Raw genomic sequence first — 15,201 nt, forward strand, 5'->3', positions numbered from 1 at the left:
CATATTTTTTATGCTAAATGCAGTACCTGTGAGGGTTCCTGGACAATATGTGTCATTGTTTTGTGTTATTAATTGATTTCCAATGATAATAATATACATACATTTGCATAAAGCAAGCATATTTGTCCACTCCCATGTTGATAAATGTATTAAATACTTGACAAATCTCCCTTTTAAAGTACATTTTGAACAGATAAGAGTGTGCGATCAATCATGGACTATGATTAATCACAATTATATATTTGAATCGATTGACAGCCCCAGTGTAAATGCAAATCATCAACATTAGCAATTCTCAAACCTGTCTTTTAATTGTCTGTATCAGTGTTTACAGTAGTGCCTTCAGTACCTTAAATCCTTCCATGCCCAGTCAAGCACAGTCGGCCCAAAATGCTGCAGTCAGACTCCTGATGAGAGCTAAGAGGACACAGCATATTACTCCCGTTTTAGCTCAACCTCAGTGGCTAAACCGCTTGCAGTGTATGATTGATTTTAAAATGTTATTGATCACATTTGGACCAGTGCCCAGTCAAACATCTTAAGGCAGAACTCTTTTGGTCATTTCAAATTTGAGGCTGAAGACTTATGCCGACCTTACTGTAAGATGACATTTAAAGCAATTTCATAGTTTGGGACCATTTAGAAAAATCTTTCAAATATCTTTGGATGAATTCCTGTCATGAAAGTACAGTGAGAGCTGTCTATAGGGGTTACAGAGCCTCATATACTCAGTAACACTGTTTCAGTAGAGCTTTATAAATTAATGGTATTTAGTATACCGAGTGCCATCACACACTTGAATAAACAAACTGCATGTGATTATCATAAAGTGGGCATGTCTGTAAAGGGGAGACTCGTGGGTGATTGACTCCAATCACATATCTTGAGGCCAGAGGTCAAGGGACCCCTTTGAAAATTAAATTTTTTCCTCGCCAAAATTTAGTGTAACTTTTGTTATCTTCCCGACAAGCGGTACGTGGTACCACGTTATCTTCCCGACAAGCGAGGATAACGTGGTACCAATGGATTCCTTGGGTTTTGTAGTTTCATATGATACCAGTAGCTTCACTCTAGCTTGAAAACTGAGCCCGTAACAACCTCTGAAAGACAAAATAGCAGGCGGGCTGTCTGAGTTAAGGGGTTAACTATATATCTATCTGTAATTCACCACTTACCAAATGGGCCACTGGGCAAATGTTCTCTTTTCTGAACTCACTCGTCTTCTCAGATGCTCCCTATAAACAACCGCACACACATACTCTTAAAGACAGTCACTCACACACACACACACACACACACACACACACAAGGATACTGAGATAACCACAAAAGCACTGGCGTATCTACATGCAAGGGCAAAGAAACATACATACACTTACTCATACAAAATATGTTTGACATACGTGAAACACACATTCTTTCTCTCTCCTTCTCACACACACACACACACACACACACACACACACACACACACACACACACACACACACACAGTAGTGGGTGTGTTAAGTATTGTGTTTCCCCTCTATTGACTGTTGTGTGACAGCTAATTAAACCCTTTACTAACACCCTCTGCTGCTGCACCAGAGACAGACATTAGTCACTCTTATCTTCACACAAATGCAGATTACACACACACTGACTGTTTTTCATGTGGTGTGAAACAGCTACTGTCTATCCTCAGAATATATTTAACCTCATTCTAGCTGAAAGGGGGGAAAAAAACACATTTACACACGCACTCATTCATCATTTCTTTCACCACGCATGTAGACGCACATTCTCTCTCCATCACTTATTTCTCTACAGCTAAGAGGTCACTGTCTGTGTGTGGTAGATAATAATGAATTATGGTTTTTCTGTACACACACACACACACACACACTAATACAGTCAAACGGGTTAAAGCACATATTTAAACGAATGTGCGTGTGTAATCCGCTGATGTCAAGTGTTCATTTGACAGGCCATAAAGATAGGTATCTCCCCATTACCTTCTTAATCACATGACCTTTAACAAAGTCAATCAAAATTGATTCATATTTTCTCGAGGCTTTGAGCTGAGGCGATAATGTCACGAGATGGGAGGTTGTTTTTATATCGAATATGTATTTCCGATCTTTACTGTGTAAATTTCACTTCGTCATATCTATTATGGAAGCTTATTCCATTTCTAACTTAATTGCCGTCTCGTTTGAACTCTGCATGAATTCTGGATCTTCTGTAGCAGCTTGAAATTGGTTCCTGCTTTTCAAAATGTCAAAATGTGATGTTTAAATTTGATTTTTGAATGTTAAAGACACTGGCACTGAAATAGAGTACAGTGTAATAGAATGGGCAGGCCACTCCTTAATAGACTTTACTTATTGAGTCAGTATGCAGACTTTTAATACAAAGACGGGCTGTCAAAGTTAACGCGATAATAACGCGTTAACGCAAATTTATTTGAAGGCCACTAATTTCTTTAATGCATTAATGCGATTGATCTTCTGGAGGTCGTACCAGAATCAGTTTTAAATTGATGATAACCATGACATACTAGCTCCTAGCGAAGAAGGTTAAATAACGCTCCAAACTTGCACTAAATTTTGGCGAGGAAAAACTGTCATGGCCATTTTCAAAGGGGCCCTTTGACCTCTAAACCTCAAGATATGTAAATGACGAGTCTCCACTTTACAGACATGCCCACTTTATGATAATCACATGCAGATTGGGGCAAGTCATAGTCAAGTCAGAACACTGACACACTGACAGCTGTCGTTGCCTGTTGGGCTGCAGTTTGCCATGGTATGATTTGAGCATATTTTTTATGCTAAATGCAGTACCTGTGAGGGTTTCTGGACAATATGTGTCATTGTTTTGTGTTATTAATTGATTTTCAATGATAAATACATTTGCATAAAGCAAGCATATTTGCCCACTCCCTTGTTGATAAGAGTATTAAATACTTGACAAATCTCCCTTTAAGGTGCATTTTGAACAGATACAAAATGTGATATTAATTTGCAATTAATGGCATTTAATCATGGACATTCATGTGATTAATCACGATTAAATATTTTAATCGATTGACAGCCCTAATACAAAGTCGTGCCCTCAGTTATCCCCTCTTTTTTTCTGCAGCCCTTTCTTTTTTATATTTCACTCCTGGGTACATATTTGTGCTTTGTTTTCTGCATTCCATCCTTAAAAGATTTTATTTCAGATGTGATGATGACACATTCATGTGTTTCTTGTTTCAATGTTTTGTCCTAGATCCTTGAACCTTCCAGTCAGGTTTTTTTTTTAACTCTAGGGAGTGCATGATTTTTTTCACCTCCTTCGCAGATGCTCGAGGTAGTTAAACAGAGCTTCACTCGATTAACACTTTTATCCTAATTTGCGTTAGCGTACCGCCATAAACAGTGTTTTACTTTTACTCCTGGGAACTTAGATTTTTGCATTTGTCTTATTTTTGTAATTAAGATCTAATTTTGGAGATGAAATTTCAGGTCTGTCTCTTTTAATTTTAAACAGCTGCAGAACGTTTGGCTGTACTCTTGGGGATACACTCTTTTGAAGTTCATGAGGAACTTCTATTCATTTTCTTTTTCATGTTGGAGCTGTTTCAGTTTGCGAGTCAGTCTGTTCACTCTCCATAATAATGATTTTAAATGTCGGCATACTGTACGTACTTAGATGTTTTGTTTCAGATCAGAATCAGAATCAGAATCAGAAAGGTGTTTATTGCCAGGTGTAAGGGGTATACACGAGGAATTTTCTTTGGCTTATTGGTGCGAGGCAAACAGTATAATAACAAAGAATAGATAAACGTTAGAATAAAATAAGAATAAAAAATGTACAATTTACAAAATAAGCTATAAAATAAACATGGTATAAACAGATACTTGTTGCTTAAAGTAAATCCAAGAGAAAAGCTTGTAAAACCTCCAGTTTTATTGGATTCTTATTGGAAAGTCTTTTGAGAGAAGCGTATGAGTCAAGTGTATTCAGGGGAATCTCACATATGGAGATTTTGATTTCTCATATAACTTATATGTGTGATGAAACGTGAGAAGCTTTCAGACCGTCGAATCTAAAGTGGAGATTCCAGTGCAAATATTTGAACATATTGCCCTCAGTACTGTTTTACAAAGTAATTCTCTAATAAAACCAAACCTCAAGCTGTATATATTCAGTACTTAAGCCCTTGGAGCTTACGATGCTCACACATGGCAGAAAACACATTGACATTGCAAACAAGATTTCTGTATCTTAAAATAATCCTTATTAAATAATGGATTTCAGTGTTTGAATCCCTAATTCTGTTCTACAATATACATGTTAGATTTGTGTCTAATATCAAAACAGTCTGACAAGGCATAAAAAAAGCCCTGCCTGCTGCTACAAGAAAAATACAGCAGCATATCGGAGGATGAGGTTATTTAAGAATGAGCTGTGTGCCTTGTGAGCTTTAAAACAAGACTACAAGTCTGCAGACTTGTCTGTGAGGCTGAACTTAGACACAGCGGTGCTTCGAGTGAAAGGTTAGTGTGGCGTGTTACCGTGCTAACTATTGCTAATTAGCCCAAAAAAACAACGTTGCAGCTGAGGGTGATGGGAATGTCAGGTACTGGATAAAATTACATTTTGACCTGATGATGGGGCGAGATGAAAAGTCAAAGGATCACGAAAGTAATTAATCCTGTAGGAAACATGAATATCTGTACCAGATTTTATGGCAATCCATCCAATATTTCTCACTCAAAATCACATGCCGTCCTCATGGTGGTGACGGAGGGAAGGATTGCCAAATTAGGATTCATCGTCTGGGGACAGTGAATGTCTGGAAGCTGAAGTTCTTGATGGCCAATCAGGTGAGGGCAAACCAATCATATTTTAAAGGCAAATTCATTACAATGCATTGGTCAGAACCACGATGGAAAGAGTTCTGCACAGAGAAACAAGAACACAGACCGTATAGTCAACTTCAAGTCATGATTGCTAGTTATGTCCGCCTTCAGCTCCTTCAGGTACTCCATATGTCCGCACGTTTTCCCTCCTTGAGCACCTCTCTTGATCCGTTAGCCTTGCCTGCAGCTGCTCTTTTAGGTACCTCTTTTCGCTCCCTTGAATCCTCGCTTCAGCTTCATCTAACCTTGAATTAGTTTTTGCAAGTTCTCCTTTAATGTCTTCAAGCATGTTTTTTGCTGTCTTGCCTGAAATCACGGATTTCTCGGAGGATAGAATCCTCCATTCTGTCGCTGTCGCTGGCTGGCCACGAGGACGCTAGCTCCGTCGCGTTGCTCCAGCATCTCGTTGTTTTTATCGGTAATATGAAAAGACTTTTTCCGCTTATATTTAGACACCACCTTCGCCGCCTTTCTAAATATAGTAAACATAAACCAGTGCTTCTATCATTTTGTAGTTCGTAGACGTTCGGCAGTCTCAGTTCTTCTACAATGGACTCTCTATATGGACATGTTTACATCTTCCTGGCCTCACTCCAGGTAGACAGAGACGACCTTCGAGTCTCTTCATACATTCTCCATAGGGGTGAAATGCAGTCTTAGTGTCATAAAGTTACACAAGCTTATAAAAGATGCATAGAAGATTTAAAAGTATACATGGAGTTATTATTAACACAACGTATTAGATAAAATGATTTATTATCAGGGTATAAACATCATTCCATCAGTGTCTGTACCAAATGTTGAGCCACTCCATTGAGATATTTCAAATTCTCATTTCATGGCAATCCATCCTGTTGTTGAGATAAAAGCCCAAACCCTGCTGATGGCACTAGAGGTAAAGCCATGGGATCCCCAGAGTCATTATGAATAATCCTCTGGGCAACATGAACGTGTGATCCAGATTTCATGGCAATCCATGCAATATTTGTTGGGATATTTCAGTCTGGATCAAAGTGGGGGCTAAAAAGAGCATGGCATCTTAAATGTAAATATGGCACCATGTGTATGAAACGTGAGCGAAATAATGACCATTTACAAACGATATTAGGATTTGTATGAGACAGTTACTGGAGGTGTCTGACATATAAATCATGTGATGGGTGAGTTTGTAGTCAGTAGTTATTTTCACCTCCAGTGACCACGGGTTCACTTTAAAACTTAATCTTCTGACGTTTTAGTTTTTGGAGATTTTTTTTGTTAAAACAGTTTCCAGTTAAAATTATTACCCTAACACTGATCCTAACTTTTTTTTTTTTAATAAATGTAAGTAGTTTTAGCTGCCTCGTCTACAGACACAGGAAATGAAACGACACTCACTGTATGTCGGAACTGCGTTGTCAAATGCAGAAAGATCAAAAATGAGTCCCCTGGTAATTTTTCAATCCTTAAATAAAAAGTAATGTCGTCGCTGCCTCGAGGACGATGATTAACAGCTTGGCTAATTATCTGGTTCCTGGAAATCCATGTTTCAAATTAAAAAGGACATTTCATTTTTAAATATAGCACCCTCTGATCTTGCTTGGCAAGGTGTGAATTTATTAACTGAACTTTACTGATTTACCAACCGTACTTAAAACATCAAAAGAAGCACCAAACAGGATCAGTGTAATGTGCCTGCGCACCTGCACTGGGATTTTTTAGGTATATATTTTAATCCTAAAAAGAGTTGTGAAACAAATCTGTGAAATTTCTTTGGCTGTTAAGTTCTAGTGATCTAAGGGTGAAGATGTTGGCTTGTGACTGGACTGCCCCTCCTCATCTTTGAGCGAGAGGTAGTGTTTGAGTAACACGTTCCCTCCTCTCCAACACACCTCCCTGGTGGTGCCCTTGACAAAAGCACTTAACCCCACCTGCTCCAGCTGAGCTGCACTGTAGCTGTATCGAGCAACTCCCCGGAGTCACTTTGTGTAATTGAATGAGGGTGAAATAGGTGGTATTTACGTTGAAAAAAAAAAGTGTTCCCAGTGGTCTTTGGCTGAATAAAGGTTTGAAGAAAAGACTGGACGATGAGACTGAGCTTTGTTATGAACAATGTTGAGCAGCTTTTCAGTTTTTCCATCTTTTTAGAGGCTCTTTGGAGAAAATGCTCAGCGTCCAGTGCTCTTTTTGAGTCAACATGAGGTGTAACGCAAAGCTAATATGTGTATCTGTTAGGGCTCGGACGATTCACCTATCTCCCAATTCAAAACTATCACAATACTTGGGTGCCGATTCGATATGTATTGCGATTTTTAAGGATTGCGATTCTACAAGTATTGCGATTCGATATTGTGATTTATTGTGATTTTTGTTAGCTCTTTTAACACTAGACCATAGGAAAAAGTTGAATCATACACTTCTAGGGACTTTTAATTTGGAAAATATCTAAATTAATAGAGTAAGAATGTTTGATTTTCAGCATGTATGTAGTCAGAGATGTCCTAAAGTCAAATATATCACTCTGGCAGTAGCAGTGCAGCAGCAGAAACGCTGCCAGTGTGGACACCACACGCTTGAGACACGCAGTAGTTTTAGCGAGGTAGCCGTCACGCACTGCTCACACAGCTTTATAGGTTCATGAGTTTAGCTGCCCACAAAAAAACATATCACAAAGTAACATTTATAACATCATATTTTAACCATGTACCTTTTGGGTTTGAAGCCCATGCTTAAAAGAATATTTAAATAAATAAAAGCTGTGTGACTGTCTGGGTGAGAATGAATAGTGGAAAAAGAATAAGCAGGTTTAACAGTGGGAAAAATATGACATCATATTGCGTCCTTTTTCTGTATACTCTAGAATGGGAGTAGGCCTAGATGTATGTTGAGTTGGTCTTTTGTCTATAGTCAGGTTTCTATCCAAATGTCGAGCAAATTTTCCTCAAATCAGCAAAAGAAAATGCAAATTAACGCATGTTAACGCCCAAGTTTACTATCAAGTCATTAAGGGTGGGAATCACCAGAAACCCCACCGTATGATATAATCACAACACTTAAGTCACGATAGGATCTTATTGCAATTTTAAACATTTTGCAATGTTGCGATAAGATATATTGCGATATATTAGCTTTTTTTCAACTGCAAATTATGCAGTTTGTCAACATCTGTTTTATCTACTAAATTGACTCTGATCATCTCAGAGGTTTCATTCACATATGTTGAGGTCACAGGTCAAGGGACCCCTTAGAAAAATGGCCTTGCTCCGCATACTTTAGTAAGTGAGGATGGAGGACCTACAGTTCTCAAGGACAGAGTTATGACCCACAAGTACTGCGGCATGCGCATGCCTCTTTTCATGCATATGCATATACTGCATACTGTACATGTATATAAAGTCGGAAAAGGGCGTTAGGTACAAATATAAAAAAAAAAAAAAAAAAAAAAGTTACTGCTAAATTTTCGTTGCTGTTCGTATTAAATTTATTCTCAAATTGTATGAAATAGTTTTTATACCTTATAAATGGAGTGTTCTTCTCAAAATGTCAGTCTCGTTGTGAAACACCAATTCCAATTCCAATGCTGTATAAAACAGAATCACACTTTTCTCATTCACATTGTGTGCTTTTGTCTCCAACCATGCAGCGACTGTACACCTGAGCGAGTAACTAATTAGTAGCATCACTGTACAGCATCAGCTGTCTAACTGCCTTACTAATGGACCGAAACGCCGCTCGATTCGCGCTGTCTCTCATACTGACTGACATGACTGATACTTTGTGTGACTGGTCGAATGACCATCTGACAGAGCAGCTAACTGACTGATTGACTGGCTGGCTGACTGACTAAACAACCAAGAATCTGAGGGAGTGACTTGCTTCGAGGGCAGCTGATTGACTGTCAGTGTAGTTTTAATACAAGGAAAGCAGCCATGTGTGTCCACGCCATGAGCAGGCTGAGTGACCAGCGGGCTAATAGCATGACCTCTTACGGAATACAGAAAGGAGAAGAGGTTCAGGGGAAGAGAGATAGTGGCGGAACGAGGCGGAGAAGGGGTGTGGGAGGGTATGCATGAAGAGCAAAAGAGAAGTGGGTTTTATACAGAGAGAGAATGAGTGGGAAAAACAGAAATGGAAAAAGAAAAGAGCCCGAATTTTAAGTGCTGTCATGGTTTTGTCATCACTGGAGCCACTCAGGTAGAAGCCCTGACAGATGGGGCCACATACCTATATTAGAGGACAAAGAGGAGTGATTGGTGAGAAATAGACAGAGCAAGAGAAAGGCAGTAAAATGGAAAAGATAAGTACTTTTCAAGAGAGTGAAGGCAAAAAGGCAAAATGAGGGAGAAGACTTGAGAGCTCTGGTAGAGAAGTTTAGGAGTTTGTGTAGGTGTAATAGCCTAAAAGATCGCCTCCATGTCCCTTTGGGCAACACAAAATATGGGTTGTGGCTGTGGTCTGGTTTTTGGTGTGTGTATGAATGTATTAATGTATTTATACAGTACACACTTAATCACCTTTTTGTGATTCATTTATGTGCGAATTTCCTTGTCACCTTGGGCAAAACAGAGATTCCTAGAGGGCATGAGCGATGATGACGCCTGTTGAATTCTCGTGGGGTGTAACTAACTATGGCATGGCACTTTTGCTTAAGAAATGGCCTTAAACCATGAGCGCAGGTGAGCAGAGAAAGCACTATTGATTTGTTTTTGCATTGTGCCACAGTAGCATGACTGTAACTGAGTCTCGCGGGCAGGAACATATCGGGGAGGGGATCGATAGGATCAAGGATATTTAACCTGCAACAAGCTCAGCTGCTAACTAGGCGTGCCTGGGGATCTACAGATAACAGATGCAGTCACAGCTCGCTACTTCCCACACCAGCCCGTTTCTCGTTCCAGAGTGTCAAATAGCGACGTGGCGGCGTTCGATACTGCCACACAAGGCGCCCTTTAGTGCGACGGTAAACGCACAGGGAAATTACTGTGGTGACGGTATTTAAAGAGCGAAAGAGACACACACTGAGGTGGATGGGTCCAACAAACACAAGGCTTTCGTCCAAGGAGACCGCTGTATGTGTCCCGTGCGTTACGTTCACTTCACTATCAGCTGTTTGTTTGTGTCCAACAACCTTATTTTTTTTTCCTAAACCCAACTAAGTGGTTTTGTTGCCTAATCCTAAGAAAGTGTTTTTATTTAACTCACAACATTATATGTTTTCTGTGACTGAAAACTGACGCTGATGGGTCTGACAAAGCATCAGTATTAGGGCTGTCGATTGATTCAAATATTTAATCGCGATTAATCACGTGATTGTCCATAGTTATACGCGATTAATCGCAAAATAATCACATATTTGTATCTTTTCAAAATGTACTGTAAAGGGAGAATTGTATTGTATTGTATTTGTATTGTATTTAATACTCCTATCAACATGGAAGTGGGCAAATATGCTTGCTTTATGCCAATGAATGTATATATATATATTATTGGAAATCAATTAACAACACAAAATAATGACAAATAAAAAAAAAAATCATAAAAAGAAAATCATAATATTGATGTCTTTGTTTCCCTGGCACAAAAGGGGAATAAATAACAGCAAATCAATAAACATCGGTATCGGTTATCGGCTCAGAATTTTGCAATCGTTGCATCCCTATCTTGGTTTTATTAAACATTTACAGTTAGAATATCACCTGAGGACATTGCGTTGTTTAGTCCTATGTTCCTTATTGTTTGAAGTGAGTGGGAAAGCCTCAGGCCGACATACACAATTGATATTATTACATTTTAACATGGGGAAATATACTTTGTCTTAAATGTGGAGACCAAGAAACTTAGAAGAAGAGCGTGAAATCTACTGGAAATGTTTGCAGTCGTAACAGACTGTGTTTTTGTGTTTATATGGAAATGGAAATGCAAATGCAGCCATGATGCCTTTTTTTTTGTTGTTGCTTGCGAGTCCTTTTTTCTGGCTTGTGCTTGTGCCTTTGGTTATTTTGTGGCTGCAAACAAATGCACCTACACCATGAGAGTTGGTGTGACGCAGCTGTGGTTGTGTTGTTGCAGATTACATGCCACAGTGCAGCCTCAAGTGCTTTTCTTGAGCCTCCTTGCCTGCAAAAGACCACCTATTATTGCAAATGCGCAAGAAATTAATGTATTAATGACATTCCTGAAGGCTTCCCCAACTCAACTGATCCTGTTCTTCTAACCCAAACACAACATTAATAATGGGCACAGATTACATTAATGTTTTTTTAGTCGATAAGAATTGAAGCAGATGAGATGCAATGATAGAGTTACCAAAAAGACCATTTCAGGGAAATATTTTATAAGAATCACACCTTTTCTGACAACTTCTCATATTGCTTTGACCTTTTCATATTAGCTTTTGAGACCACCAGTGTCTAAACTTAGAATATCTTTCATTATATTGTGCTTGTATTATGTGACTAACTCTTGAGGATATCAGAGTGAATGTCTCACAGAATCCTCAATACATGAAAAATGGAAATTTGTCCCCATCAATATTTGTATGATTTGTATCAAATGCCTCCGAAAATCTAAAAGAAAGCCAATTTTCTCCCCTAAACCGACTCCAAAACACGCTAGATGTTCACTGAACTCCACCTGCTTCATGGTGGTGTACACGTCAACCAGCAACAGTGAACACAACAGCTGTGCGTGCTGTTCCAACCTGCTTCTGACTGCACATTTTGCCTGTGGGTGTTCATCTTCTCCCGGTAGCAGGGTTTTTCCCCCCTGGTTTTATATGCTGATTATTTTGTAGCCTACAGTACATCTTCTAGTGTCACTGTATCATTATGCATATTCAGTACTTTATAACACTATGTGATCCCAGTTTAAAAACGACACGTTCACACCTCTGAGGTGCTTCAGTCTCATACTGTTTGCTGATGTAATAAATGGGGGGCTAAGCGTGTCACTCAAGGGCAAGTAGATGGCAGTTGCAGAGGGAAAGAGGAAAGAGTGCTACAGTTGAGTCCAGATCTTTCCATCTGGTCTGGACATAAGCCTGCATTTTGAGGGATACTGGGACTCCTGTTTGATATTTTATTCAACTAAAATGACCCCGTTTCCTCGTCTATGAATTCAGCCAAGAGAAAGACACACATACCAGTGACAACATCGTCTCCTGAGTTACCCCATGTTAATAAGCAGTTCTAGATTCATGAACACTAGGAGTGGGAATCACCAGAGGCCCCACGATACGATGTTATCACGATACTTAAGTCACGATACTAGCGATTTTGAGATATGCTGAGTATTGTGATAAGATATATTGCGATTAGGGCTGTCAAAGTTAACGCGATAATAACGCGTTAACGCAAATTTGTTTTAATGACACTCATTTCTTTAATGCATTTACGCAATTTCCGATTTTTAAGTCGTAGCTGGCTCAGTTTTAAAGCTAGAGTGAAGATACTGGAATCATATGAAACTACAAAACCCAAGGAATCCATTAGTACCACCATGTTAACCATGTCATATCAGCTTGTCGTGAAGGAGGTTAAATAACGCTTCAAACTGAAAAAGCTAAAACATGGTCATGGTCATTTTCAAAAGTTTGCCATGTTATGATTGGAGCATATTTTTTATGCTAAATGCAGTACTCTGTGAGGGTTTTTTGGACAATATTTCTCATTGTTTTGTGTTGTTAATTGATTTCCAATAATAAATATATACATACATTTGCATAAAGCAGCATATTTGCCCACTCCCCATGTTGATAAGAGTATTAAATACTTGACAATTCTCCCTTTTAGGTGCAATTTGAACAGATAACTAAGATTAACTATGGACAATCATGTGATTAATCGTGATTAAATATTTTAATTGATTGACAGCCCTAATTGCGATATTTTGCGATTTATTATTTTCAATTGCAAATTATGCAGTTTGTCAACATTTGTTTTATCTAATACAGTTTTCACTCTGTTTATCTCAGAGTTCTCATTCACATATCTTGAGGTCAGAAGTCAAGGAATCCGTTTGAAAATGGCCATGGCAGTTTTTCCTCACCAAAATTTAGCGTAACTTTGGAATCTTATTTATCATTAATCCCGACAAGCTAACAACTTGCTTGAAGACTGAGCCCGCTACAACATCTGACAGACAGAATAGCGGCCGTATTGTTTAGACGTTAATAGTTTATATAATAAAAGATATATACTTGACGTCCGTGTATCGATACAATATTGCCACGCAAAATATAGATTTTTTTCCCCACCCATAATAAACAATAGGTCTTTTAAATCAAAAATCAGCTGTAAGAAAGCTTAAGCAAGTACCTCATAAATACACACTATAAAACCTTCTCCCACTCACTTCAGACAGTCTGACACCCAAGAAATCCGGTCACAAATACCCTGATTCCAGCCAGTCTGCCTCCGTCTGCGTCCTTGACTTTGTCTCATCGTGCGTACGCCTGTCTGTTTTTTTCCTACATCTCATTGAAGGACTGCCTTTACTCCATCAATGAGATGCTATTGTGCTATTAGTGAAGCTACACAAACACACACATACACACACACACCTGCATCTTGATTGAGCGACAAGGTGAGGAAAAACAAAATCTGATGGATGTAATTTCCCATCATCACCTCTTCCCTCTGTCAGCATCCTCTTTTTAAACTCGTCCTCTGTTTGCCCTCTCAAACTCATATTCTGTATTTTTCTGAGCTCTTTTTATTTATCTTCAATCAGCTTGTCCAGTTCTGGGCCACTGGATCATAGCCAAAGAAGGTGAAGGTGCACAAGGTTAAGTGCACTCCCAAAGTATACAACATATAGACACATTCGGACTTAGCTCCATGGATGAGCTGGTTCAGTTGACCTCCGTGTGTTTGGATTGTTTGAGGAAACTGAAGCATTCAGAGGAATCCCACAGGAGAACATGCAGAAAGGCCTGAGGTTGTCAGTGGGTTTGAGTTTAGTATTTTCTTGCTTTAGGCGACAGGCGACTCAATGAGCCGCTATTTCTTGCCCAAATATGTGTTAAGGTGACACAACCTTTTCAGTTCTGTTTCTGAACCGTTCACTGTGTGCATTAATTCGTCCTAACCACTGCTCCCGACAGACCTGACTGAATTTAATGATCAACTTACCAAATGTTATTGCTTTATTCTTCACAGGTTGCAGTTACTGTTTCATGCTCATTCTAATGTTTTTATTTTTTTAAACAATGGCTTTCTGACTTTGGGGAATTTTTACTGTGAAAACTAATTCACAGTGGATAGCAGGTGGGTTGATTAGCTTCACTCAAAGACTGGACACGGGTCTGTCCAAAAACTCAGCCTAGCAGCACTTAGGGCTGTGTATTGGCAAGAATCTGGTGATATGATATGTATCATGATACAGGGGTAATGATTGAACATATTGCAATATATTGCGATACTGTAAGCAAGGCGATATATTGCGATTTTTAAAAATCCAATTTTAGCAAAAACTGTCATAGTATAAAGAACACAACAGAAATATACCACGATAAGAGTATTAAATACATGACAAATCTCCCTTTCAGGTACATTTTGAACAGACACAAAATGTGCGATTAATTTGCGATTAATCATGATTAACTATTCACAATCATGCAATTTATTGCAATAAAATATTCAAATTTATCGACAGCCCTATTAGTTATTCATTTTAATTATCTTTAAAATAAAATAGGTTTCCGCAGAACAAATCATTCTATGAAATTACTTGAAAAATAATGATCATGTGTGAGTGAGACTAGCCAAATTTCAGTTGTTCAAAACAGTTTGTAGTTGCTAGGAAACAGTTTTTTGTTGTTTTTTAAGTTTATTTGGACCCGTATGTTTATATTTTATACTTTAAAAAGGTTTATGGAAGTTCTGTAGTTTCATCTGGACATTTTGCTGTTGCTGGAGATGTGTGAAGACCCTCAGACTAAAAACATGGATGGCCCTCCAGTGGATCTGTCATTTCACGACATCACCTTTCTTACAGGTAGTATCGTATCTTTATATATACCTGCAGTTCTCCTGGGCACTGAGCCTTGCGGTAATAACTGTTAAGTATGCTAACATTTATCATAGCATTAACGTACCATAGAAAGGTGTTATTTTTAGCCCTTCTGCATTTCTAGTTAATGAAATCCTTTAGCGGAGTGTTCTTCATGTCAAGTAGCCTTACTGTGATGAAAGTTTTATACCTTGTATTTACTGTCTTGTCCACGTGCTGTCACATAGGCACCAAAAATAGACTAGAGTGTTAAATTATTTGACATAAAATGTACTCCAAACCATAAAGTGTAAAGAGCACATCCTGACTGCATTGCATC

General features: G+C 38.6%; 1 protein-coding gene across 3 annotated transcripts in view; it reads left to right on the forward strand.

The window, feature by feature from the left end:
- Positions 1-15,201, forward strand: part of LOC141758409 (leucine-rich repeat-containing protein 51-like) — a 34,754-nt gene that overhangs the window by 12,353 nt on the left and 7,200 nt on the right. For all 3 annotated transcript variants that reach the window (XM_074619776.1, XM_074619774.1, XM_074619775.1), the window contains exon 2: positions 14,740-14,867. In XM_074619776.1, the coding sequence (XP_074475877.1) occupies positions 14,789-14,867 (79 nt within the window). In that variant the 5' untranslated portion in view covers positions 14,740-14,788. The remainder of the gene's footprint in view (positions 1-14,739; positions 14,868-15,201) is intronic.

Source organism: Sebastes fasciatus, chromosome 20, assembly GCF_043250625.1.
Source record: "Sebastes fasciatus isolate fSebFas1 chromosome 20, fSebFas1.pri, whole genome shotgun sequence".
Classification (NCBI taxonomy): domain Eukaryota; kingdom Metazoa; phylum Chordata; class Actinopteri; order Perciformes; family Sebastidae; genus Sebastes; species Sebastes fasciatus.